The 27,811-nt window shown below is 38.8% G+C and overlaps 1 protein-coding gene across 1 annotated transcript; it reads right to left on the bottom strand.

Moving 5' to 3' along the window:
• Positions 1-19: 19 nt before the first annotated feature.
• Positions 20-26,738, bottom strand: LOC139743632 (cyclin-dependent kinase 4-like). Its single transcript, XM_071654100.1, has 7 exons — positions 26,509-26,738; positions 11,161-11,299; positions 6,922-7,089; positions 5,961-6,070; positions 4,948-4,998; positions 4,010-4,148; positions 20-1,783 (listed from the first exon to the last, which is right to left on the bottom strand). Exons 1-7 carry the CDS (start codon positions 26,736-26,738, stop codon positions 1,448-1,450), a joined length of 1,173 nt encoding a protein of 390 aa, XP_071510201.1. The 3' UTR covers positions 20-1,447.
• Between the last annotated feature and the right edge of the window lie 1,073 nt (positions 26,739-27,811).

Here is a 27,811-nt window from a genome sequence, read left to right as displayed (position 1 = left end):
GGAAAGAAGCACACTACAAAATCATTGCAGGGAGTAATGGGCAAAGGCACACATAGGCACAACACACCAGCCGCAGAGGCATGGCAGAAAGGGGATCCCACTGGCAGAAAATCCATCACTATCACTTTTATGTCAAACTCCGGTACTGTACCGCTCTATTCTAGGGGTCTTTTCTTTGTAGGGGAGGGGAAGGGGGAATCTCGAATCAAATGATCCTCCCTTTTTGTCCACAGTCCTGGATGTGGCATCTTTAATTCTCTTGGCAGTCCATACAGAGATCAACATCCTTGGATCATAGAGAAGGACCAGTAGCAATCTCAACTTCAACTCATGGTGAAAAACCAGGAGACAGCAACCTAAATTGTTGCTGATTTTTCCCCCACTGGACCCCCCTCCCCCGAGGGTCAAATACACCAAATATTTAAGTTTGACACCACAGCAAAGAACTTTCAATGGCACTGCACAGACAGTACTTGTAGTGAGCCGTGAATGCTTTTGTACAGTATATACATGTAGCAGCAGACTACAGCAGCAGTGACATACATAGGTATGACCGTAATGCCATGTCCACCAGAAAATGGTCATTATCTCTGGGAAAAAGCAGAGCTTCGAGAAATGGTGTTCTTCCAACACGAACATCCTCCATGGCATTGAATACACACTCTGGCTGCATTGTCATTAATGCACCTTCTTTATAATTTAATCATGAATATTCTGAATGACAATATAACCCTGATCTGCACTGTGGTCACCAAAACTTACAGTAAAATCTAACTCAAAAAATGAGCAGCCTCCACAGACAAATAGAAAAAAAGAGAAGAAAATTGATATCAATTCAATACACGTATTCAATTCAATTAATACTTTACAGAAAAGAACTCAAATGCATGTACACACTGCATCCATCAAAACTCCATACAGTCTAGTTCAACACATAATGACCAAGAAAGCTTACTTACGTTTACATTGTGCTCTTCTGGTCTCTATCAAAAAAACAGAGAAGACAATAATGATAAAGACAGAAAGAGTAAACTTCTGCTCAACAAAAAACCTTGGCAGATTGAATCAGCTGCATTAGCATCCACTGAAGTCCCCTTCAAGCACATAAAATGCTGGGGCAGTGAACACGCGACTCAGTTGGACCATGAACCAAACACAAATAAGGCCACATCGACAGTCAGTCAATTTGCGATCACTGTCCACCGAACCACGTCCATCTGTCCATCGCAACGAGAGTACTTTGACCGCTGCTTCACTGAAACACCTGTCCTCTCTACCCCTGTGCGGCCACGCCCTAGAGGCTGCTAATAAACAAAGGCTGGGCTGGCTATGCAATGGCACACATTAATTGGGAGCTAATGATGGTTTGGTGCATTGAAACCTTATTCAGCTTCACCATTTTTTTTTTCTTTCGTTGTCTAGACAAAAAGTCACCCATCATCCCACTTCACCGCTCCGGCATGCTGCTTGGCTGACTGCTCATGTAGGAGGTTGGGCTGCCATCCGGCTGTGACCACGATTTGCTCGGGGAAACACCGCACGCACTCGCAGCAGCCTCAGGCTGCCTACAGCTGTCCTTTTCTCCTGCCTCTTCTTTTCCATCCTCCTTATCATCATCACTACCCTCTTCTAACTCATCCTCATCCTCTTCCTCCTCCTGATCGTCATCATCATCATCATCCTCATCATCGTCGTCGTCATCCTTGTCAACTCTGGAGAAGTAGCTGTGGCTCAAACTTTGCTCAGCCGTAATGCGGTGATCAGGGTTGAATGCAAGCATGCTCTACAGACAAAAAAACAAACAAACAAATCTTTTTCTATCTCTAAGTCTATCTTTAAATCCTCTTATCTCCCTTTTTATGAAACTGCATGTTGTGAATCTCTCTCATTTTAATCACTTTTTGAATAGGTTTATAAATAGGATGGTTCAATTGTTACAAATTATCATTATAGAGCTTAGAGGATACTATTTCAATCTATGTAGAAATGTGGAAATTCACTTGACCTACTTTTTGTGGGTTTTGAGCTTGGTAGTAACATATGTATGACCATCAGCCTTTAAAGAAAATCCTCTGAAGTCAAAAACTTGAAGTTTTTATTTTCCTTGTCTTAAAAAGAATCAAATTCATTTTTAAAGTGATATTTTGCTCGTCTTATTTGGAGGACCTTGTAGAGCCATTCAATAAAGCCCTTTCTTAAACCAAATAAAAAAGAGGAAGTACATCAAAACGGTGAAAGATTGCAAAGTGCTGATAATCCATGTTTGTGACTTTCTGAGTTTCATGTTGTGTGTTCTCACACAGGCAACTCAATATATTATCATTGTACATACAAAACAAAAGCTCAGCAACAATCACTCAGACTCTACAAGATTTCAGTTGTTGCTATGGTAACAGAAATCATTGCATTTTACAATATGACATATCTTGGTGAGTCAACACACATGTATCACTAATGATACTTGACAGAGTTACATGTATGCATTTCAATGATTACAATATGAATGAAGGTCTTACAGAATTGAAAGGAAACTGATGTAAACTTTCATTTCCTGTCAAAATATTTCACATCAAGACTGAAGAGGAAGTTTGTTTCTCATTCGACAAATGTCATCTCACATCAATAAGTCATGGAAAATCAGGAAAGCTTGTAAAACAGAGCTACAGTACGACCAAACATAAACACACAAGATTTTGAAATCAATAAGAAACATTCTACAGGACCAATCAGGTTTCAGAATACATGGATTTATGCAGAACACAGACATCTCTTTTTATGTCAGGACATCACAATGTTCTCATCTACTGGCCATCAAGTGATAAAAGTCATCAGTCTGGCATTTATCAATTCACTAAGTTCCACACATATTCCTTTTCTAGGCAAATGAAATGTTACTCTCCTCAGTTTTGAATAGAAACATTTTAACAGCTGCTAAATAGATACTTTACACCATCAACACATTCATTGACTTTAGCTGCTACAGTCATCAATACTTTTCATGTTGCCAGGACATATCATTGCATATCATCTACAATGCATTTATATAATTTTTTTTTTCATACAAATACATAAAAAAGTTTAAAGGGATGGTACAGTATTGGTGGAGATGAGAATTGGGCTTTTAACTTTTTGTGAGATACCAAGAGAACACTTATGATATAGTACAGAGCATACCATCTTAAGAGGAATTCAAAGTTTATTTGATGAAAATCGGGTTAGGAATGACTGAAACATCCAAAGTAAAACAAAGCGATCGTAATAAAGTGTGGGTTCCACACTTTTATTAGAATCGCTCTGTTTTGGACATCTCAGCCATTTTCAAAACCAATTTTCATCAAACAAACGTTGAATTCCTCATAAAATTACACGCTCTTTCATATTTCATAAGAGGTTTCTCATAATCTCACAAAAAAATGTTAGAAACCTGAAATTAGGTCTCAACCAAAACTATACGATCCCTTTAAATGGAAAAAAAAAGGATATATCCATTTTCATCAACTTCAGATATTTGAGAGTAAAGCTGTTGGAAACACACAAAATAATTCAAATATGTGAAAATTTAGTGTCTTCAGTTCACTGATATTTGTTTTCATGTAACATGTGCAGCATCAGTGAAAAGATCTAATATTTCTCTACTTGATGCTGACCTTACTTTTTCATTCAAATTCTCCATATATAATCGGGTTCAAAACTAACTTTTTTAGTCTGGTGGTCCACTCATGATCAGGCCAACTAAAAATATCTTAATATGAAACTTTACTGGGCCAGAGAATGAAATATATTGGCCTGAAATAGAAGGAAACATAACAATCAACTTTGCATATTTGTTGCCCGATTGGGCCACCAGAAGATATCCTTTTTGGAAATCTGTTGGCCCAGGCCACTGCTAATGTTAAGCTCTGCATAAACATATCCGGTACATACAATTGTACATACATGCACACACGCAATACACACACATATACTGGAGGTACAGTTATAACAAGCCAGAAATATTGAAGGAACTCACCTCTAACAGAGCCAGAGCATGGTGACTGTGACTGATCTCTGGGACCAGGTCTGACAATGGTCGCTGACCGGTAGACCGAAAAGAGTTCCAGGACAATGCCACATCTGGCCACTGGTCCTCTGGGGGCAGTCCTATCACTCTGTGGGGAGGGTTGGGGGGATAAAGATGAGTTGAGATTGGGTTACTGATAGACTTGACCTGTATACCTGCTCCATGGTCATATGGGGAATATGATAGATTCTGCTCAATATTTTTGAAATATTACAGAGGGAAGATTGAAAATTCCAAGATGTGGCTAATAAAGAGAATCAACTATTTCAACCCTTCACATTCTGACACAAAGGTAGAATTTCTGCTGAAGGCAAAGCACATGTTGATATCTACATTTTGATTCACTCTTTATTACAAACAGAGATGAAAGCAACATCAAAGTACTTGCACCAATTCTTCTCCAGAAGTACAGAAAACTGTAAACTATAATCATGTGAATCTGTGTATGGTCAATTTGGTTATGATATGATTCAGTGTATGTATTTATTTTTTAATACCTCACTAAACAATGGCTCATTTATTCTTTCAAAAAGCCAGAATTTCAAAGGACTAAAACCTACAAAAATGGTGACAAAAAAAAAAATTAAAGAAAGAGCATCACATTTATATACAACCACATGATATCAGTAATGAAAGCTCCTCATTTACACGTGTAGTACCATGGCCGAACATGTGTCCAAAATGACAAATACAATACATACATATTTGTATCAACCAACTATTAAAGTGTGCCATGATAAACTTCTTCATCAATTACTTGTCTTTAATAGAATCTTGTTTTTTTTCAAATGACCTGATACAAACAACAACACACAATCAGGAACATTAATCAAAGAAAAAAACACACAACAACAATAACAGGAAAAGTGGGAGAAAGAAACACTTACTCAAATATTTTCCGCAGCTGATCATTGTCAGATTGTCCCCTGAACAATGGCCTGTAAGACACACACACACATAAAAAGAAGAGAACTTCATCAAAAAGTAGTCAAGGCCACACACGTTTGTCAGAGATCACCGCAGCATTGTATCACCATTGTCATTAAACTTGTTAATTGAAGTAGTGTTTTTCTTAGATTCCAGAGAGATATCAATGTGGTGCAACATTTCAGAGATTGAGATAGTCATAATAGGTCTCAACATTGAGCTTTGAAGAGATTTTTTCTTTAGAAAAATAACTACACAAACAATCTGCAAGACAAATGCAGTTATTAAAAAAGACTCATACAATGACACGAAATTTAAAATGAACAAACATTGTTACTATTAAAAAAAAAAGCAAACTAAAATCAAACAAAATCCAAAGTGAATGAATGAAGGACCAATTGAATGGATGACTGAATAAATGAAAGGCAAAGAAAGAAAAAACAAACAGAAAAGGCAACAATGAACAATTGATTATCATTTTCAACAGAGCACAGTCTCACAAGTTCAATGGAATTGGCATTAGGAATCCATCTAGCATGTTCATGTTCAATCAATTCAATCTATGCCTGAAAATGTCATCGAGATACATGTACAACAGTGCCCCCCCCCCACAACTCCTGACGGTAATCTTTGAATACACAATACATTGCTTGGCAAATGATGTTCACTGAAGTTGCAAAGCATTCTGTCATTAACAAAAAGCTTTTCCAATGCCTGCACTTGGGTTATGGAATCAGCATTTCAGCTTATATTTGTTAAAAATCAATGGGCACTATTAAAACAGTCCTTCTGTTTTGCTTTTTCTTGGGACTGCAACTCTTTTGCTCTTAATTTTGTTATTCTTATTTGCATTGATGTTGTTTTTGTCCAGGCACTTATATCGAAACCATCATGACGACACATTAAACTATGAATCTTCAGGCTTTATTGGGAAGACATGATGTGGAGATCCCAGGGACCGCCGCGTGCGTACCTTTTGCGATACAGCTCAGCAAATATGCACCCCACACTCCATATGTCGACAGGTGTGGCATAGCTGGCTTGGAGGAGAACCTCGGGAGCACGGTACCACATGGTGACCACCTGACGATGCGGATAGGGAGATAGGGTCATACGTGTATATGAATATTGCACGAACAATATCTCTTTTAACATAGGATACAACCCCCAAATGCTGATACTCATAAACATGACTAGGGAAATACAATTGTATATCTAGAAAATTTCATTGGCTGAAGGCATTTTTTTTTCTCTTTTATCTCACCACATTCTCTTTAGGTAGTTCTGAGATGTTCAGCAAAAGTGTTTAATAATTGATGGCTATAACGCTAATATAGGGCTGCCAACATTCACACATCAAATTCAGGGAAACATTTGTATGTTATATGCATCTCACTGGGAAAAAATAAATACCCAAATCAGGGAGATATTTATACCCGGACATGAAGACATACTTTTTTGTTTTCAACGAAGCCTCCTGCAGGAGCAGAAGCAGGGAGACTTGGCAGTTCTGCTGATATCTGACCAAATTTTGACATTTAGACTGTCTCTGACCCAATTCTTACATTTAGATTTTCTCTGATTTATTTTCAACACTGTGGCCCAAATTCACGAAGATGGTACAATTGAAACCACGGTTTAAACCATGGACAATTTGTATGGAGCGCCAAGTGTCGCATGGCCTATTTCGTTACGAAATCAGTCATTTCGTCGATGAAATGATCATTCCATTAACGAAATGGTCATGTAGTCGACAACATGACTGATTTTGTAATGAAATAGGCCACGCGAAGCTTGGCGCTCCAACATTTGTCCATGATTTAAACCATGGTTTCAATTGTACCACCTTCATGAATTCAGGCCTTAGACTCTAAGCATATTTCCCTCCTTATAAGGCTCACATACAGTCGAAAAGAAAAGAAAAGAAATCTGACCACGGGGGTGAGTGCCATCTGAAAGCTGTAGATGCGCGAGAGACCGAAGTCGGTCAGCTTGAGCTTGTTGTCGCTGGTGATGAGGATGTTCTGTGGCTTGAGGTCCCGGTGAGTGATGCGGTGAGAGTGGAGGTACTCCACACCACTCAGCATCTGACTCATTAGACACTACCAGGAGCAAGACGTGGGGATGAGGAGGCAGAGCAGGAGCAGGAGGATTAGAGAAAAAAAGGAGGGGATATGAATATGAATACAGTATATGTGACCCTGCAACACAAAACCAACAAAAAGTCGCCAGAGACAGATTTTTAGTTAAGAGCAGATTCTGAAAAACAGACTCTCAGCTTTAAAATGATGTATAGCTCAACTCAAATGGACTCTCCTAACCTATCTAAATATTGGAAAGAAAGCACACACTCTGGAAAAGTGTGAGCCTAGAAAAGAGGCTCTGAAGTACAGGGTCTATTCAAGCGCTTAATCTTCACCAAACCGTGCTAGATGTGCGATGAATGTGACAAAGACAGAGTGTAAACCACCGGAGCCACAACAATGAAGAGATTATCAAATTATTGCTGAAATTAAATATGCTCAATTAACACATTCTATCCATGATTAATACCAACTTTCAAAGCAGTAGCTTTATCCCTACACACTTTACTAGACTTGAAAGTGAAGAGTGTGCAAAGGGTTTTCATGAAATGAAGAGGGGCCTCTGAGACATACCTCATCTCACTACTCTCCAAAAAAAAAAGGGTTGTAGAAAAACTGCTGAAAATGCACTTTCCCATTAATTTTATGATCCCAAACTTAAGAATAATGTAGGGTAGCTCTTTCAGAAAATATGAAAAACTCAATACTGACTTGGTTGACCCGTTTCTCCTTTTTAGAGTCTTCATGTAAAATCAAGGAATGCAACTTTTTGTTCGTTGTGATGCAAGGTCACATATATAATGCTATAAGGCACTTCCATCTTAACCCGTTGAGGACGGTTTGATTTTGCTACAACACGCATTTCCCATAGACGCTTGCCCGAGTATACTCGGGACTCGTCCTCAACAGGTTAAGATGAGATAAGGAGTTTTTCAGTCATTACTGACAAGAATTTCATGTAAGAAGAGTTTGATAGCCATGCTTTGCCCTTTTGATCTGCTCTAAGAACTCCACAACATTGTACACACTATCCAAAGACCATGGCATTGAGGGAGTCAAATGTTTCCTCACACCTACACATATACACAAGAATTGGCAATAGTCCCAAAGCACACTAGTACGCCGGGACGGAATGGTCGTAGGAGACTTGCTCAATTTGCCATCTCGTCTGGGCGGCATGACTACCAGTAATTGGAGCCCTTAAAAGGGCTTATTGTATAATTCATAGTCAGCAAATCGAGAAAGAATACACAAAATATGAATTTCAAGGGTTAGAAATATGCTTATTAACAATCATTAAATTGACATTATAATCAAGTTGAATCTTTAAAAGGATATTATCTCAACTGTCCGAGAACTGCTGGGGAGATCTGAAATGCAAAGCGCCGGCAGAAGAAAGAGGAAGCACGTGTGCGTGCACAGTCTTATATACCGTGCAAGAGCAGGCTCCCGAGTGGTTGCCAGGGCAACTGGGGTTCAAAGAACTTTTTAACCCGTTGACGACGGGCTGATTTTGCTATAACACGCATTTCCCATAGACCCCTGGCCGAGTATACTCGGTTAAGCTACCAAGCTTGATTCTAGCTGGCATTAGAATGGCAAATGTGAAATGTATAGATTGCTGATCAGCAATAAAGCAAGATGAAGTAGACAATGTTCGTTGATGTTTGAGGTGCTTTATAAAAGAAACAGTGTATCGTCTTTACTCATGCAATGGAACAAGATTTCGCACTCGCTGAAAGATGAGACATTCACTCGTCTTCCACTTCTAGTGAAATCTCGTACCATGGCCCTCATGACCATGCACTATTCGTATGCTAATCACCTGACTTGATTGCTCTACTTGGCACGATACTCCGATACCATGTTGTCTATAAATCTTTGCCAAGGTGAGGGCACTGGGGATTTGTGTAAAACGTGGGAATTTTTGGAAGGCTAAATGTTGCTGTTATTTTAGCTGCTGCTTTTGCTTCTGTGGTTGTGGTTATTTTGGGGTGTTTTTTTTTTTTTTTTTTTTTTTTTTTGGGGGGTGGTACATAAAAGCATTAAATATATCATCACAGCAGTATAATGACATCTTGTTGTTAACAAGAAACTTTCTGCTGCCAAGAATCCGCCAGGATATTCACTTGCACACCTTGCCGGGACACTCCCTCATCTTTCACCTCATGGGAAATCTGGTACCATGGCACTCGTGACCATGATGCACTATTTGTATACTAATCGCCAACTTAAGTGCTCCACTTGGCATGATAATCCGATATCATATTGTCTTAAAATCTTCACCAAGGTGAGGGCACTGGAGATTTGTGTATCAATGAGATTTGTGTATCAATGCAGGCATTTTGGGAGTGCTGCATGCTGTTTTTGTTTTTGCTGCTGCTTCTGCTTGTGTTGTTGTGGTTGTTATTGCTGTTGTTTTGGTGGTGGTATATCAAGCAGTTAATACATCATCTCAGCAGTGCAATGACATCTTGCCATTAGCAACCAGAGGTTTTCTGTTGCAAAGAATCCACCAGGATATTCCCTTCCACTCCTTGCTGTGTACTTTCCTGTTTACATGATGGTCAAGCACTTTGGACCACTCACAGTGCTTAAAGGGATGAAGCACTTTGGACAACTCACAGTGCTTAAAGAGATGGTATAGCTTTGGTTGAGATAGGGATTTAGATTCTAACTTTTTGTGAGATGATTAAAAACCACTTTGAATATAAAATACACTGTAAAAGCACACATTTCTAAAATTATTTAAAGGTTATTTGATGAAAATTGGTTTTTAAATGGCTGAGATATATAAAATAAGGAAGACAAAGCGGTACCGGTACTAATAATAGGTGAGTCCCACCATTTTTAGGGACCTCTTTGTTTTCGGATGTCTCAGCCATTTTAATACCAATTTGAATCAAATAAACTTTTAATTCCTTTTTATATGTAAGCTCTTTCATAATTCATATGACATTTATCATTATCTCACAAAAAAATAAGTTGGAAACCTGAAGCCCCATGTCAATCACAACTACATGATTTGTTTAACGGCCATATGTTTCACAAGGTTTCCAGTCTACAAGAACGAAGAAAAAAAAAACAATCATACAGCAACATGGTCGAACATTCCACCAGTGTTTCCGATATTGGACACAAATGAAGTTGAAAATGATTTTTAAAAAATAAAATGTGTTGAAAAAGAACAGTAAGTACTTTTGCTTATTTTGTCACAAATCCAAAATCAACATCATTTTGGTGCAAATGTGAAACTTCATAACGAAATCACTGACACATTCTGAACCAGTTAGAAGATCTTTCCAGAAATGCTCCAAAGATACTGCAATGACAGTCAAGTGATATCGAAATGTTATTTCCACTTAAAATCTGAATGGCAAGATACTATCGAGCACTACTTGTCAATATAGTTTTTTTATTTCTTTAACTCTTTATGTGCCATGGTGGGAACCCCCTGTGTGCCACATTATTCTGAGACAACAATGCTGTCATGCTCTGAGACAAGGTTCTGTTTTTCCAGTCTATGTAACTTCTATAGATTTCTGTTGTGCATGGACAAATAGTGAGTAAAGTTGGGGAGAAAATGCCAAGCTTTGCTTTGATGTATTACGTATGACAAATCTATGACTGTTTTTCTTTCACATGACCAGTAGTTACGTTACTGTAAAGGCATGACTTTTGCACACAAAATAGTGACAGAAACTTTCAATTTACACGCAAATCCAGTAGAGAACACAGCTTCATATTCAATCACCACATAAAATGTTAGCTATATATTAGAGGAACAGAAACGCTTTCATTGTACATCGGCATTTGGCGATTTATCGATCAGATTGGGCGGGTTTGTGCGTTTATTTTGAGCAGAATATGCGAAGTTGGCACGCCGTTGACCGAGTCAGACGTGCGAACATGGCACATAAAGAGTTAATGATTTATATTTCACGTTGTACATGTTGAAAAATAACTGCAACATGAATTCACAAACTACTGATCAACCTCACATACTCAAAGGAATGACGAGTTAAATCATAATTTTGTGAGTGTCTCATGGTTGAGACTGACTAACGTTGATGGTCGAGACTGACTAACCTTGACGGTCGCATGACCAAGGCCGGGGGGTGGACACCTGTCCAGGTACTGGGCGAGATCTTGGTCTATCAGCTCAAAGACCAACGTCAGCATCATCTCTGCTCTTCCAACATCCAGGCCGTCGCACACATCAAGCAGCCTATTGAAAGGAACGGAAGAAAGATGGAGAAAAACATGAGAACTGTAACGAATATTTGGACTATGACAGGTGCGATTATTCAATTACGTTGATGATCTACAATGGTGCTTTGCATATTAGCGGTAACCCAAATTTTAGACACTCAGGCCGCAGCCAGGTAAAGCAGTATATACCAAAGCAGCTGTTTGCGGGCACGCTAGGCTAAATGCGATTTATGCAAATTTATACAGCAGGCCCATGCAGGGGTGCACGTCATGAGACTGACACCCATGTGTCATGCAGCCCATAAGTCATACAGCCCACAAGTCATACAGCCCATGAGTTCAACACTAAGCTAACAAGGCCCACGAGACCAACACATTAAGTCCCGTGTTGTATCTGTCGAACTCCTGGGCTGTTTTATCCTAGTGTCGAACTCATGGGCTTTATTTGCCTAGTGTCGAACTCATGGGCTGTATGACTCGTGGACCTGTTTTCAATGACAAACTCGTGGGCTGTATGACTCGTGGTTGTCGGTCTCATGGGATGACCCCCATGCAGCAGAGAAGGACAGACCTGAGAATGGACAGGTGAATGGATGGAAGAGGACAGACAGGCAAACATCAAATAATGTAGGTAGTTAAAGAAAACAACTGGTCGACTGGTGGAAAGACAGATAATGAGACAATAAAAACACAAATATTTTCCATGTCAACAACTCAAAGGTCAACTGCTATTTCAACTTTTACACAAATCAATGAAACTGAGCTTTCGAGGAAGAGCTCCTGTTACACATTTAATCTTTAGCTGCAATGCAATATTCAATCCTTGGAAACAATTACAAAAATTTTGACACATTTTTGGTCACATCTTTAAAATCAGTTTCAAATGGCTATTAACCACCTTGAGTATTTCAGGTAAACCTATGGAAAGCTTTTCATACAAGGTTGCACTGTTTATTCAAATTAACCTCTGAGCTTCAACCTGTACCCATGGATGATTTGTAATCCCCACTGGAATTTTGAAGAGTTATAACTATACAAAGAATCCAAATTTGTCCATTTTCACAATATGGTGCCGTCCAGAACAAATGGTTCATTAATGTTGCTGATTTCAAGAAAATGTGACAATTAAGTAAAATTCCTCTAAAGTACTCTCCCCATTGTACAGACAGTCATGGTCATGACAGTGGATCAAACATTTATCAGAAGCTCTCCAAACTTTGACAACTTTTGTCAGCTGATTGCTGTACAGCTTACAGTAAACTTGAGTACAAATATCTGCTTGTTTGATGTAATCATTGGCTAGTTTGATATCATGAATATCTGCCTGTTCTGCTTGCAGAGGCATTTCTTGTCCTTTAAAGGGATTGTATACAAAATGTAGTATTGGTTGAGATGAGGATTCAGCTTTTAACTTTTTGGGAGATACTTAGAAATCACTTTACCTAATGTTAAAGAGCGTACAATTCTAAAAGGAATTCAAAGTTGATTTTATGAAAAGCGGTTTTGAAATGGCTGAGATATGTCGAAAAACTAAGTAAAACAAAGCAATCCTAATAAAAGGTGGGCCCCATGATCCTAATAAAAGGTGGGTCCCATCTTTATCAAGATTACTTTGTTTTGGATATCTCAGCCATTTCAAAAACAATTTTCATCAAATCAGCATTGAATTCTTTTTAGAATTAAATGCTCTTTCATATTTCTAAAAGCATTTCACATTATCTCACAAAAAAACAACAACTTAGAAACCTGAAGCCAAGTCTCAAGCAAAAGTATACCATCCCTTTAAAGGGTATGTACAGCTCTGGTTGAGGTGAGGATTTAGCATTTAATGTTTAGCGAGATATTCAGAAACCACTCCATGAGATGTCAAAGAGCATGCAATTCTAAGGGGTATCAAAAGTTTATTTGATGAAAATCTGTTTTCAAATGGCTGAGATATCCAAAAACAAGGTGAAACAAAGAGATCTAAAAGGCGTGGCCTGTCGCCTTTCATTATTATCATTTTTTTTTGGATATCTCAGCCATTTGAAAACCAATTTTCATCAAATAAATGTTGAATCCTTCTTAAAATTACATGCTCCTCCATATTTCATAAGAGGTTTCTCATTATCTCACTTAGGAATGTTAAAAACATGAATCCCCACCTAAACCACTACTGTACAGTCCCTTTAATGTGGCAAGTACCTTCCACCTGCTGGTTGGAGAAGAGAGAATGAAAGCAGCCACACAGAAGCATGTGCCCTCACACACACACACACACACACATATATAACTCACAGGCACATCTACACATACACACAAAAGGGAACACTTGAAAACTCGGGTCGATTATTTAGTCCTTTTGATGCCTGGGTTCAAAGTACATTTTTGAAAAGTTTTCAAAAACGAAAGGTGACCGCAATCACCTAAGAGGCCCGCTGCTATGCAAGACATTTCGACCGCTTCCGATTTGATTACCGTGTGACATTGATAAAGCATAAAAGGTGGCCACAAAGGTTTACTTTATATAGCTGGTGGGCTCACTTGTGCTCTTATTACCATGCATGCCTCAGTGCTCCCTTGTCTATTCCCCAAGTTCTTTTTTTTTTTTGGGGGGGGGGGGGGGGGGGGCCGGGGGAGGGGGGTCCTTTGGTGCTGTAAGTGCCCCCTAAACTCTTTGGCGAGACAGCACATCATCATTCTTTGTCATCTCTTCAGCTCTTAAGCAGCAGACTCCCACAAAGACCCCATGCGTGATGCATCAAAGAGAATTTTACCCTTGTAGAAGTAAGGGCAAGACTCTTAAATAATAGAAAATATGTTATTGTTTTTTCTTTATTCTACAAGCCATTAAACACCATTGTGTTGTCTATATTTTGGTGCAACGCTTTCTGAAAGTACTGCAATTGACAGGCATGAGGTGCCACATACAGTGTGTGTACCGTACGTGGGATTCCTTTGGCACACATGAGTATAAAACTTCTCCTCACCTACAGGTACACAGTACAAGTATGAAATAACATACGACTGTACGCACAGGGTAAAAAGCAGGTGAAGAACACATGCTGTAAAACTTTCACAGTGAAACAAGTTATGGGATACTGACATACCATTTCCAGTAGAAGTACCAGTGGTGGAGGTGGAGGAAAACAGATAGCCACTGGCCTACAAAAGGTCACCTCCCCCTTCCCATGTCCAAAGATTTGGATTTAGCGCAGATAGACTCTGCCCCTAGCAACGAGGGAGTGATCTTAATTGATCAGTGCGTGGTATCCTGGTTACTTATTGGTCGTGCGTAGACTGTTGGTGCTAAGCTTGAATGAACATGGCAGAAGTTGCTAGGAGTATCCCTTCTATCGTCAAGAGGTGAAAACTGTCTTGTCTCCCCTTGATCATGATAGCGTCGGAAGGAAAACTTTAAAGCCGGTTTTCTCGCACACATGCTGATTTCCTAATCTACTCGACATGCGCTTAATATAATCATCGATATTTCCGCAACTGAGTACTTTTATGAGTCATGTTATATGAAATTAAAGTGGAAGAGTAAGGGAATAATGTCATGTCGTTTTCAAAAATCATCCTCACCTGACTTTTGGATCCTTTTGCTGTTGCAGGTCACATTTACTATCCACATTTAATCCAAAGACAAAAGTTGGTAATGGAGCAGCTTGTGTCAATTTTTTGAATGAATGCAGTATCCCCTGCTGCAAGTTGGATAAGAATCATCTCTGGCTATGGAGAAGAAGCTCAGTATAGTCTACAGGATTTGGTAACTGATGTCTATCAATCAGGAGGTCGTGGGTTCAAATCCCACCCGAGTATGTATGCCTATTTTTCATCATGCCTATTACTCTTAACACCACTGAATAATCGGTGTTTATTTACTTTGATAAAGGGCACTTTGTCAATCAGTTCCAATTAAAAACAACTCAATGCAATAATAATCAATTTGAAATTTGAAATGCCAACAGGCCATGAGAGATCAGATGGAAGTCTCAGATCAGGATCCCTAAAGCTACTTTTGAAAACCTCAAGCATTCAAGAGCTTGGCAAGCATCAATGGATCAAAAGGTCACGCATCAGAAGCCAGGCATTCATGACAGCCAAAAAAATTAAAATGCGGCAGTACTCTAGTACAAATGTATGTCACACCTCATTGAGTATTTGACATCATTTACTATTCTAATCTTCAGTGAGCGTGTTACTGAACATCTTGCACATATTATGTGTAGCTGCTATTTCTCTCTGGTTCCCACACTTTAGCCAGTCCAATAATCTTTTCTATTCAGTAGTACAAATTATTGACGCGGGCAGGAGTTTGTGAAATCACACACTGTATCCCCGCATAAGAACCTCAAATCAAAGTAGCATTAGGCCTTCAAAGACAGACTCAAGGCTACAAAATAACAGATAACATGTATGCCACAGCTCTGAGGATGAAAGATAAACAGAATTAATATTCTTCTTTTCTTTATCTAAATCAGCACTGCATGGATGATTAGTTTGGATATATAGCAACTAGGTATCTGTTGCTCTAAAACAAGATCCCCCATTTTCTTTTTTCTTTCTTTTTTTTACTAGCCTCTACAGCTTTTTCACGGTATTTGTGAATTGTAATAATTAAGTGAACATAGTGAGGGTGTAGCAATTTTATAGAGGATCGCACAAGGCAAAGACCAAAAGCTGGTAGCAAAATTTGGTGATTCAAAGGTGGAAGTTAGCAAATTTAGATGATGGGATTCAAAAGGCCCTCTCCCAGGTACGGTACGTGCCTCGCGCTGGTGGCTTGTCTTTGCCTCACCTGACGACTTTCTGCTCGCTCCTCTCACAATTTTACTAGAGTAAGCCTTGGACAAAAGGCTACTCTATGTTACTTGTTGACTGCAGAGCATTTCTGTATCCAAATGCACAGAGAGGGATATATCATAGAGCATTGCCCATCCACTACAAATAACATCATTGCTTTTTTTTTTTTTTTTTTTTTTTGGGGGGGGGGGAATACAACCTTTCAAAAAACAATAATGCCCAGAATCTATCAACACTGGCCAGCATAATTATGCCACATTGCATCTTCTGTTATGACTTTAACATTACCTGGCTTGAATATACTTCCCCTTTGAGCCTAAAGCAAGTTAATACTTCTATGTGATTTGTACCGTTTTCATTTTAATCAATGCTGTCCGCTGCTCAACTGATACATGAAAACCAAAACTAGCGTGCAAGCGATCATTAACACTAACGTTTGGTCATTCTTTCACAACAGTCGCGACACTTTATTTACATGAAAGTTCATTCCCAGCTGCAGATAATGTTGAAGTGCCTGGCGTCGGCATCGCAGTGCTACTTCCGGAAGCTGAGCTGTGTAGCGATCTTCCCGTCCCAGTCTTTCACACTCTTTAGAAGGACCACAAGCTCTACTGTGAATTTCTGTTGGCCCTATGGGCTTCCATGTGGAATATTATCTTGGAATAAATCTCACTGCAATGTGCGTAAAACGGCAGAGGAGTAGTACCACATCAAACTCTCTCTTTTCTCCAAGAGCTCGGGTAAGTTTTATGGCTTTGTTTGCTAAAAGAAAAGGCCAAGTTAATGGGATTGTGTAAGGGGAGTTATATAGCAAAGAGCCATGCATGCAATCATGTGCGGCGTACAGCATAATGAGAAAAGCACCGTGCAACAAATTCAAACTCTGAACCGTGACTCCTCAGTGGACGGCAGGTAGCAAATGGTATGGAACTGCAGTTACTGGGTCATATATTCAAACACCAGGCACTATTCCACAGGGTAGAGAGCTATGTATGACTTTGGACAACAAGCCTACATATAATTTGTGGACAGTCATTGCATGACAGGCTGATAATCGGTGGACGGAAATACCCCTGCCGGGGTGGTGGAATCAGGATTCACCATTACGGAGTCTGTCGGCATAAAATTTTATGACACTTCAAGGACAGGAAATGATAGACCTGAATCTGCAGCGACGAAATAAATGGAGGATGTGAGCCAAGTCATGGAATACAAACCCTGCACAAAATACCATGCTTTATTTCTGCTCTTGAACACCAGAAGGACAGTGGTAAAAGATAATGTATATACATAGCTCAAAGTCCCCATTTTTTTTTTTTTTTTTGCTCTACATCAACATTGATTTCACTTTGAGTATTTATTTTACCACTGTGCTATTAAATGAACAAGACCACAGTATGCTGACAGTCTAATGTATAGGGCAGTTCCGCCTGTATGACATTTCTATATATGCACAGCATCAGTCAAAGCATGGAGCTACTGTAGCCCCATGATCAAGGTTAGAATAGCTTGAAGTTTTTCTGTCGTTCCCTCTTGCAATATACTTGTTTTATCATTCATTTTTCCTTCTATCTTTCTCTCATCCTGTTCTTTGGTCACAATCACAGTGATACCCCTTTCAGGTAATCGCGGTTCAATTATCCGCATCCAAATAATGCGGATGAAGTAATCAAAATCGCGTTCATATATCCCATGAAGTGCGCACTACTTTTACGAGCGCCCATTCATATAACGGTGCGAAAGACGGGAGTATTTGTCATGGTTACTGTGCAGGCCTCTATAATGACGTCATGTTTCCGGTGATATATACTCACGTGTATGCACAGCTCTCGCACAAGCCAGGGAGGTGTACTCTCTCACACCTCCCTGCTCAAGCTCAGCAATCAGCGGTTGTGCGGGAAATCGAGTGACCTTTGACCGAACTGTGGAATGTTAGTGCGCATAAGTCGTAAAACGCGTTCATGTATTCTCGATCAACTCCTCATGCTGCAATAATGCGGATAATAGCAGCATCAAAATAATGCGCACTTTTTTACTCCTCTCCCGTTCATGTAATCAAAATTTTACAACTTAGTGCTCCTATTATCTGCATCCACGATTACCTGAAAGGGGTATGAGATGTCAATCTGAAAAAAAAAAAGAAAAAAAAAAAAAGAACCGACTTTGATAGGGGACAATAAAACAAATAACTACCGGTACTACCTTTAACTCTAAGGACAGCATTAGAGAGTTTGCAAGATAATTAGAAACTATTACATAAAATATTTAAGGACAAGTTCAATATACATGTGGATTGAGTGAATATAACAATATCAGTAGAATGAATAAGAGAAAGTTTTAGGAAAATCAGCAATCCATCCAAAAGTTCTGAATTTCTAAACTTTCTGTACAGTCATTGCTGGATGAGAAGACTACTACAGATTGTGATGTTACTTGATACCCCTTCTCATCATTTCATTTTGATCTATTTCACAGTTGTGACATCTTCTACTGTATTGATTCTATCTCTCTCTCTCATTTTTTTTTCTTTGTGTCTGTATGTGTTATGTCTCCCCCAGTAGCACTACAGTTGTATGTTCAAGTAGCATTTAACATACCACCTTTGGTCATATTGCCCACTGAAATATATATCTCTCTGCAAATGTCATTAAATTGGCTCTAATATTTCCTGGCAGTATTGTTATCATTTCAAAGAAATTGATAACGTGATATAACTATAGCCAACGAGGGCAAGGCACCTGCACAAAAAAAGAGGGGTATAACATTAGGAATATTAATGTGAATAGCTGCCCCTATAGCTACAGCACTGTGTTTTGTGTCTGTTTCACTATCACAATATTACTTGCAGAATGTATGTCATCAGGTCAGTGAGAAAAACAAAAACAAAGAAGAATGTGAACTTTTCCATTAAACTAACCTGCTTGTTTTTCGACTCTGTAACACGTCCAATTTGGGGAAAAGTTGTTGAAATTGCGATGAATGGGAATGGATATGCACATTGCTCAAATAAATGTGCACTTCTGCTTGTTCAGCCTAATTCAAATAGCAGGATAACCCATACTGAAGACCACATTTGGCAAGAAAACAAAAACAAAACAAACTAGAACTACATGTATCAATGAAAGTGATTAATACCCCCTGCTCAAGCAGCTCAGACTCTTATGAAACAGAATTGAACCAGGATTTGTCAAGTACAAATGCAAAAGGGCATTTTGTACAAATACACAGGTCTATAGATCTTCATATATACACATCAAATTTGACCTTAAAGGAAAACAAAACCCAAAGAGCAATGTGGATTGAGTGAAAGCAGCAATAATATCAGAACAAATCAGTGAAAGTTTGAGGAAAATCGGACAATCGATGCAAAGTTAAGAATTTTTAGAGTTTTGGTGTTGTAATGACTGGATAAGGAGACTACTCCAGTTTATGACATCATGTGTGGACAACAATATAAAGAAAATATAAAGAAAATTCAACATACTTTCACTTTTCCAGCTTAATGAAAGAGCACTTGATTATTAGACCTCTTTCAGAAAGCAGGGGCAATGATCCATGTATTACCCTTAAAATATAACAAGTTGATGAAATGCATAATTTTCATGAAAAATGAAATTTTGCAGAATTCTTCAAAAAAAATTACTTGAATATTTACTTCAATCATTTCATTATTTGAATTAACCATGTTCATTATTAAAGGAGTGCACTGGACACATTTCTTGCACTGCTTTGTCTCCTGCCTCATCAGCTGTGGAGTGGATGCAAATTTGCTGCCACTTCCATAACTTCTCTGGTTACTAAATACCCCTGGCAATTGAACTGCACAAGATGGACCACCCATCCATCCATACCTGAGCTCTGCATGCTGTATAAGAGAAAGCTACCTCGCTAGGTTCTTTCACATTACAATATCTTCTGAATCAGCGACGTAATAGGCCATAACAAAACTTGGAGGCAGTCCACTGTGACCATAGTGGTGGTTTGGTCTACTATCAGATGGTCTACTTCCCAGTTCGTCTAACATCACTCCGGCTAAACTCACACTGGTCTAGCTACTATCGATTTTGTCTAATGCCTGTTTAGTCTACTTCTCACTTAGGCTAATGCCCAGAATGGCTACTTATCATTTCGTCTAATGACTAGATGGTCTAATTGCAGTTTTGTCCTCTGAACCTTTTTCCCATTTTGTCTAATAAACTGTTAGTTAATAGTGGGTATTATATGAAGTGGGCATAGCCCATCTGGAAGTAGACCAACTGGTAATGAGGCTAAGTGGCAATTGGACTTAATGGTCATAATAGATGAACTGGTTGTAGACAAAACAGGATTAGACCATGGATTGAGACTAAATGGCTATTAGACGAAGTGAGAGTAGACCAAGTGACAGATCACCTATTACTGGGACCGATCGGAAAATATTATGTAGTCTAACCTGACCAGACACCATGAGAACAGCGTCTGATAGCTACTACTTGTTCAACGAGGGGGGACTGGAACAAAAAAGACTAGAATATGGAGTGATAAAAACAAAAAACAAAACAAAACTAGAAATGTCGCTATGGCGACTGATATGCCGCCGCCATAATGCATGGTTCTCCTATTAAATAGGCCTAGAGTACAATGTCTTGACAATGTGTGGGACAGTTTCACATAATTGACAAAATATTAAAATCACAGGACTGTTACAAATGTGTTAAATGATCACTTCCCTTGAACTAGGTTTAATTGGATGAATGGCTATATTGTCTAGTTCAAGAGTGCAGGTATTTGGGGATTTGAGGATTTGTACTTGACTATTGACCCTTTTATAAGTTTAAGGAAGAAGTGAAATTTAGCACTTTCACTTGACCTATAATAGGTAAAAAAAAAATTCCAAGAGAATGTCTATTGGATAATATCCATACACAAGTTTCCAGAAAAATCCTGAAGACATTGCATAGATAAGAGGGAAATAAGCCGCATTTACACTTACTAACATCGCGATTTTAAAAATCGCGATATTTTGGTTCCACCGTTTACACTTGCGCAAAAGCATGCGAAGTTTGAGCTTCACGAAACATCGCGATTTTTTGGTCAGTAGTGCGCATGCGTAATTTACCTCTTTTCAACACGGTAGCTGAGTGGAAGCGCGCGCTATTCTGTTCGTTTTCACTGCAGTCCAGTATATTTTGATCACAATAGCTGGTTTAACGTTGAGCCAGGGCTTTTTATCAGTCAGTCAATGCACACATAAATTTGTGCTTCTCGAGACTGTTATACTTACGGTAAAACTATATAGCTTGCTATCAGATCACATACGTAGTAGGTGTGTAAAACTTCATCTACAGCAGCATTCAGGAGGATCATGAAATTTCACCGATATGACGAAAGTGAGAAGTAGGACTTGGAAGTTAGGACTGGTATTTTATCAGGCGACAGCAAGAACTCACACTTGTTACGTACTCCTGTACTAGTATTCCACAAATGGCGTATATCGAGAGCAGTACGGGCTCTCTCACAATCTGAATCAACGCATTTCTGGGAGAACATTATTTTGTTAAGTCGTCTTGGGGTGATGATACGTGGTTGGAGAACTTCAGGTTTGCTACTAGTAGTAGTTTTCACGTACTAGTTTCATCAGGGAGAGGGAGGTGAGAGACTACGAGCCGATCGAGGATCGGCCGTTCAGACCTGTACACAGCTGTCTATACCGTGTACTAGTACTCTGGCCAGTGACCGACGTACTCTCTACACGTTCCAAAGAGGGATCGGGAGCGCGCGTAAACTCCCTGTGCAATCCGAGACCGAAAGTCACGTGATGAAAAATCGCGATATTTCTGCAGCTTGGGTTTACACTCGCTAACTTCGCCTCAAACTTCGCGATGTTTCTAAAAATCGCACTCCGGCTGGCGATTTTTCTGGCGATGTTTCGAGGGCGTTTGGGTGTAGTTGCTTAGCAACTTACACCCAAATGTCGCGATTTTAGAAAAATCGCGATTTTTCCAAGCAAGTGTAAATGGGCCTATAGTGAAATTTTGAGGAGTTGGCCTTGACCTTTGACCCATGACCCCTAACTTACATAGATAATCACTGTTGGTCAGTACATGCATATGTACTAAGTTCCATTAAGATACCTCAAACCATTTGTGAGATATGGAGAAAAAAGTGAAATTTTAACATTTTCACTCGACCTTTAACCTTTGACCTCACGACCTGAGACTCTCTGTAGAAAATCTTTGGTTGGTAGTTCATGTATGCACTAAGTTTCAAGAAAATGCTTTCAGGCATTGCATAGATATGGGGGAAATAGTGACATTTTGAGCATTTGACCTTGACCTTTTGACCTTTGACCTTAAGCATGTGCACCCTAAAATTGATAGGCACAACTTCGCCCACTCATACATATACATGCCAAGTTTCATTAGGATACCTCACACAGTTTTTTAGTTACGCTGTCCACAAAATTGATTACGGATGGACGGACAACCCGAAAACATAATGCCTCCGGGGACACTTCATGGCGGAGGCATAACAAAACATGAAAATACTCAACCTACCCACTGTGCACTACGGTTCGGGCAAGCATGGCTGCCATGGCAACTGGAAACACGGTGTAAATGTAGTATTAGAATCACATGTTTTGGTTGCAACCACATGCAAAGTATTTGATTGTTTTTTGTGAAGCAGCAGCATCCTCACCATCACACAGGCTTGTTAACACAAAAATGTTATAAAAATCATGTCTTTGGTTCATTTCAAACTCAGCAATCTATAATCCTTAATATCACTTTCTATAATGAGTTCACTTTGTTAGGCAGAAATCATTTAGGGGTCAAATTTTAGGCAGTGCAGTAAAAAAAAAGTATACAATTTAAATACTGAAGATCACATGACCAGGATGGCTACATCAAACATCTGTACAACAATGGAAAGGTTGTGATATTTGTATCATTCCATTAATGTTACTCATAATTATACCATGCTGCTGTTGCTTTTGTGATAGTTTTTTTTCCCTACAAGAAATTACTTCTATATTATTGAAATAATTGTGCAAGGCACTTCCAATTCCAGACCTCTATATAGGTGTCTACTACTCTTACATGTTTTGTTTTGTTTTGTTTTGGGTTTTTTTGTTTTTTTGCTCAGATTGTGTGCATTTATTGTAAGATTTGATACATGTCATGAATGTACACTGCAATCAATCTAAAAAACAGAATGGGTCACTGAAAGTATGAAACTATTTCTTCTCCACCACCCCCCTCCCCAAAGGAAAAAGTTTTTACAAACATGGGATTTTCCATTACAATTACATTCCTACATGGATCTACCAAACAATTTTGCCTACTTTGTATCATACTTAGGCCCAGTTTCTCTGCTACCTCATGAACATTTGCTACCCCAGTTAACATTCCTACTGGTACTTTCTGGGTTTCATATTTCCCTTGTAGCCCATCTGAGCAAAATATTCTTGACATCAAAAGTTAGATAAATAAATAAAACCACTTTCCTAATACACTGGTCACAAGAAGTATTGAATGAAAGTTATTAGTTATTAAAGGACAAGTTCACTTACATGTGGATTGAGTGAATGCAGCAATATTAGTAGAACACATCAGTGAGAGTTTGAGGAAAATGTGACGATCTGTTCAAAAGCCATGAATCTTTATATTAATCTGCGCAGTCACTGCTGGATGAGATGACTACTACAGTGTGTGATGTCACACGTGTAGAACAATATTCAAAAGGAAAATACAGAGAATTTCACAAAATTTATTGTTTGAAAAAAAAACACACAAATTTCCGCGACTTGTCACTGATGTATGTTATGGGTAACATTATTCCTCCCTGCCTTCTGAAAGAGGGAAGTCCAGTGTTCTTTTATTTTGCAAGAAAATTGAAAATATGTTACATTTTCTTTATATTTTCTTTATATCATTCTACACATGTGACATCAAAAGCTGCAGTAGTCTTCTCATCCAGCAGTGACTGAGCATAAACTTCAAAAATTTTTCTACTGTCCTTATCAGAAATAAACACAATAAATAATGTACAGAAATTTGAATACATTGGGAACCCGAAAGAGTACAGCACAGGGACCTTTTTGAAGTAGCCCAAATTGGTGCAAGTCAAAGCAGACAGCAGCATACTGAAGCTGAGAAGGCAAGGATTACAGCTTACGATTTGTGCGCTTTCATTTTCTACCCAATTTTACTCCCCATCCCTCTCTGGGTGATGTTGATTATTCTGAAGGTTCTTTAATCAGAAAAGGGGAAAAGGTTCATTATTCTGAAGGTTTAGTTACCAAAAAAATGAAATACAGTTTGTTGATCTGAAAATGAAAAGAAGATGCATACTAATGAACCTTCGGAATTACGAACCCTATTTCATTTATTTTCAGATTCAAAAATCTTTGGAATATCAAATGCTCTTTCATTTTCAGATTAATGAACCTTTGGAATAACAAACCATCTGAGTGAAAAAAAGAAATTCTGATTCAAATAAAGGAACCTTCAGAATTGCAAACCTTGGGAATATTGGAATAACGAACCCTTGGAATAACAAGCCTTTGCAAGAGCAAACCTTATTTGACTTTTGGATTAACACATCTTCAGCATAACGAACTGTAACCCCCTCCCCCCCCCCCCCCTCTCTCTCTCTCTCTCTCTCTCTCTCTCTCTCTCTCCTGCTCTAACACAAGTGAGCACATTTTTCCATCATCTCCTCATATCTCTCTATTATAGTCCAGTGATGTCAAGGAAGAAGGTGTTTAACATCGAAATACAAATCTTTCATACAATTATTAAATCCCCTGTCATAAATGTCCTTTTACTGTGATACGAGTCACAACATTGTGTAAACTGTAAACAATACGTTTCTATTTTTTAGACTTACATGAGCATATTCCCTGGAGATTACAACCTGTGAATTGGGAAGCACTAACTGAAATCACTTTTTTTTCTTTTTTTAATCCTCACAGACCCCAAATGATAGACAGTTCATTAAATACAAGTTATCAAACTACATGTACCATCAACATTTGCAGCAGTCATTAAGCTACTTTATCTTACATTGCTGGTACTAGTAGATCAAAAGTTGTGCACCAACCTGCAAACTTGACAAATGGATATAGTTTTCTTCTTTCTTTCTTTTTTAAATTTGAGCAGTAACATTAATTGCATCATGCAGCGTCACGATGTGATAATTAAAACTATGAGATGAATACCCTCATAATGATCACCCATTCTGAGCAAACATTTCATCCACTTGTTCTAAAAATACTACAAATTGTTCATCTCATTACAAATTTGACCTCCAGAGCAAAGTTGTTTTGAAAATAAAAATATGTATAGAAATGGCTCAACAAATACAATTACATGCCCTCTAGGCATCTTTACTAATATTATTGATGGAGAAAATGTGCCCAAAAAGGAAATATATTCTTTGTTAGCAGTTTCTTTCTGGAACAATTGAAAACAGCAACAATGCACCAACACTAAAGTTAATCAACATGTATTTTTTTAAATGAATTTTTCAGTCCCAGAAACAGATTTAAAATCCATGAAGTTTCCAGCTTTCTAATATCTTGAGAATCCATCTATCACTATTGTTCTGTTTTCATACTTCAGCAATGGAAACAAGTCTGTTTCACATACAGACTTCTTACATTGAGACACGAATGAAGTCATCATCACTCAAACAACACAAGAAAAACACAAAACAAAAACAGCTCAGTAATCTAACCAAAGTGAACAACAAAACTTCTTCTAAAATAAGCAAGCAGTCATCATACTTTCTATGAACAGAAAGGATCATTCACTTGGATGGAAAAGGTATTAATACATGTAGGCCTATGTCATAGCCAGAGAAGTTTGAGCAGAAAATGGCGTGGTAAAAGCGCCAACACCTGCGCACTTTAGTCTAGGAGTTATTAAAGACACAAGATATTTCAACACAGCTTGCCCCCTCCGATCCATCTACTCCAAGTTAACAATTCTTTTTAGCTTTTCTCTCTCTCTCTCTCTCTCTCTCTCTTTGACTTGAAATTTTGAGATCTTTTCAGAAACATTCTATGTACAAGTTGCTTTCTCTGCTACTTTGGGGGAAAAAAAAGAAAAGATGGTCAAATGTTCATTTGATTGTTGCACTGCTTCTATGGAAACTGCAAACAAGTTTCAAGCTATTGGTGCTGGACCATTGTTGAGAGCTTTATGAAACTGGAGTCATGACACAAAGTCAAGCAATCCATCCTCCCCCCCCTTCCCATCCAATTGGTTGATAAATGTCTCTATTTTCTTATCACCTCCTTCTTTTAATGTATTTTATGATATTCTCAAGACTTGTTGGCACCATGTGTTTCAAAATGTGTCCCCATTTTGACAGAATACCAGGCAAGACATGTGTTAGGGCAAGCAGTCTGGACACCTCAAATTTGTTACAGTCTACGTCATTTACAAGACTTACTTCACAATGTTTGGATGATCCAGCTGGCACAGGTGTCGGAGGAGTGCGATCTCTCGGATGGTGTAGAGCGGCATGCCTTCCTCGTTGCCCTGGGGGATGCGTATACTCTTCAGCGCCACAAAGTGGCCCGTCTCCCGGTCACGGGCCCTGAACACAGTGCCATAGGCCCCGCTCCCAATCTGTTCGGCCCGGACGTAGCGATTTTCGAGATCCCGACTGGCAGATTCCATGATGCCCTTGCTCGGATAAGCCGTCTGGGGTGGTGAATAAACCTTGTCCTGTTTGCGTCACGTTCTTGTCGCTGGCGTACCAGCCATCATCGTGGAGGTGGGGTCCTCGACAGCAGCATGACCAAAATGCGGGCACAGCACGCTAGATATTTGGATTGTGAATTTCAACAAAATGAAATTTTACTTGTAAAACACACACACACACAGCCTGTAAAGCTATTAGCAAATATGTCGGGTCAGAGTCACAATAATTGAATCAAGACAGAAATGTATGTATCTGATGGAGCCCTCTTCCGTTAATGTTTCCAACAAGTTTGGGATGAAAGAGAGGTTTCAAGCCAAGCATATACAGAACCTGTCTCAACGGAGGATTTCAAGTGACTGGGAATGTTTCATCTTGCCTCGTCAACTTAAGACAGCTTCTCCTTTTTCTCTGTCCCCTCCCACACACTCCAGTTTCTGACTAAACCAATCCAGAAATATAACCATCGCTTCATCTGGAGTCATTCCAATGGGACATACCCAAGCAGCCAGCCCAACAGGATCTTCACGAGATCATGGTCTCCCTGGAACTGGGAGGTTTGCAGTCAATGAGGAAAAGTATCTGGTATGCTATTTGAAACATGTTCAGTAAAGTGCAAGTGAGACGAAGAGAGAAACTGCTGGAAATACTTCACAGGGTGTAGCAAATATAACATCCATTTTCTTGTAATGTTATCAATATCATATGATAGCTACACATACAATATCAAAGAGAGCATCAAGCGTACATGGCATTCATCATCAAATCACTTCCAAAAAAAAACAGAACTCCTCCACATGATAAAATTGCTAAGGTACCAAACAGCAGTATTTAGAAGTAAATAAGTTTTTATTGAAGTAAATGGTTATCATGAAGTTTTTCTTTATCTGATTTACAAATGCTGAACTTGCAATTAAGCACATTATCAATGTCCTTTATCAGCAAAGAAATGTAACTTTGCAAACTTGTATTTGGCAAAACGATGTCATTTATAAATGATGTCTTGACATGATGGCAAGTTGGGGGACAAGTATATTACTCCACCACTTGT

Source organism: Diadema antillarum, unplaced genomic scaffold, assembly GCF_040938485.1.
Source record: "Diadema antillarum isolate AM-2024a unplaced genomic scaffold, OU_Dant_1.0 seq00001099_RagTag, whole genome shotgun sequence".
NCBI lineage: Eukaryota > Metazoa > Echinodermata > Echinoidea > Diadematoida > Diadematidae > Diadema > Diadema antillarum.
The sequence above is the reverse complement of the archived record's forward strand: the minus strand, read 5'-3'. Positions and strand labels throughout refer to the sequence as shown.

What these genes read in the sequence shown, in the direction of transcription:
- LOC139743632 (XM_071654100.1), bottom strand. Translation starts at nt 26,738, where the DNA reads ATGGAATCTGCCAGTCGGGATCTCGAAAATCGCTACGTCCGGGCCGAA. An exon ending in GCTGAGCTGTATCGCAAAAG is followed by an intron (nt 4,999 to 5,960) that starts GTACGCACGCGG and finishes TGTGTCTTACAG; the next exon opens with GCCATTGTTCAGGGGACAAT. An exon ending in ATGCTCTGGCTCTGTTAGAG is followed by an intron (nt 1,784 to 4,009) that starts GTGAGTTCCTTC and finishes TTTTGTCTGTAG; the next exon opens with AGCATGCTTGCATTCAACCC.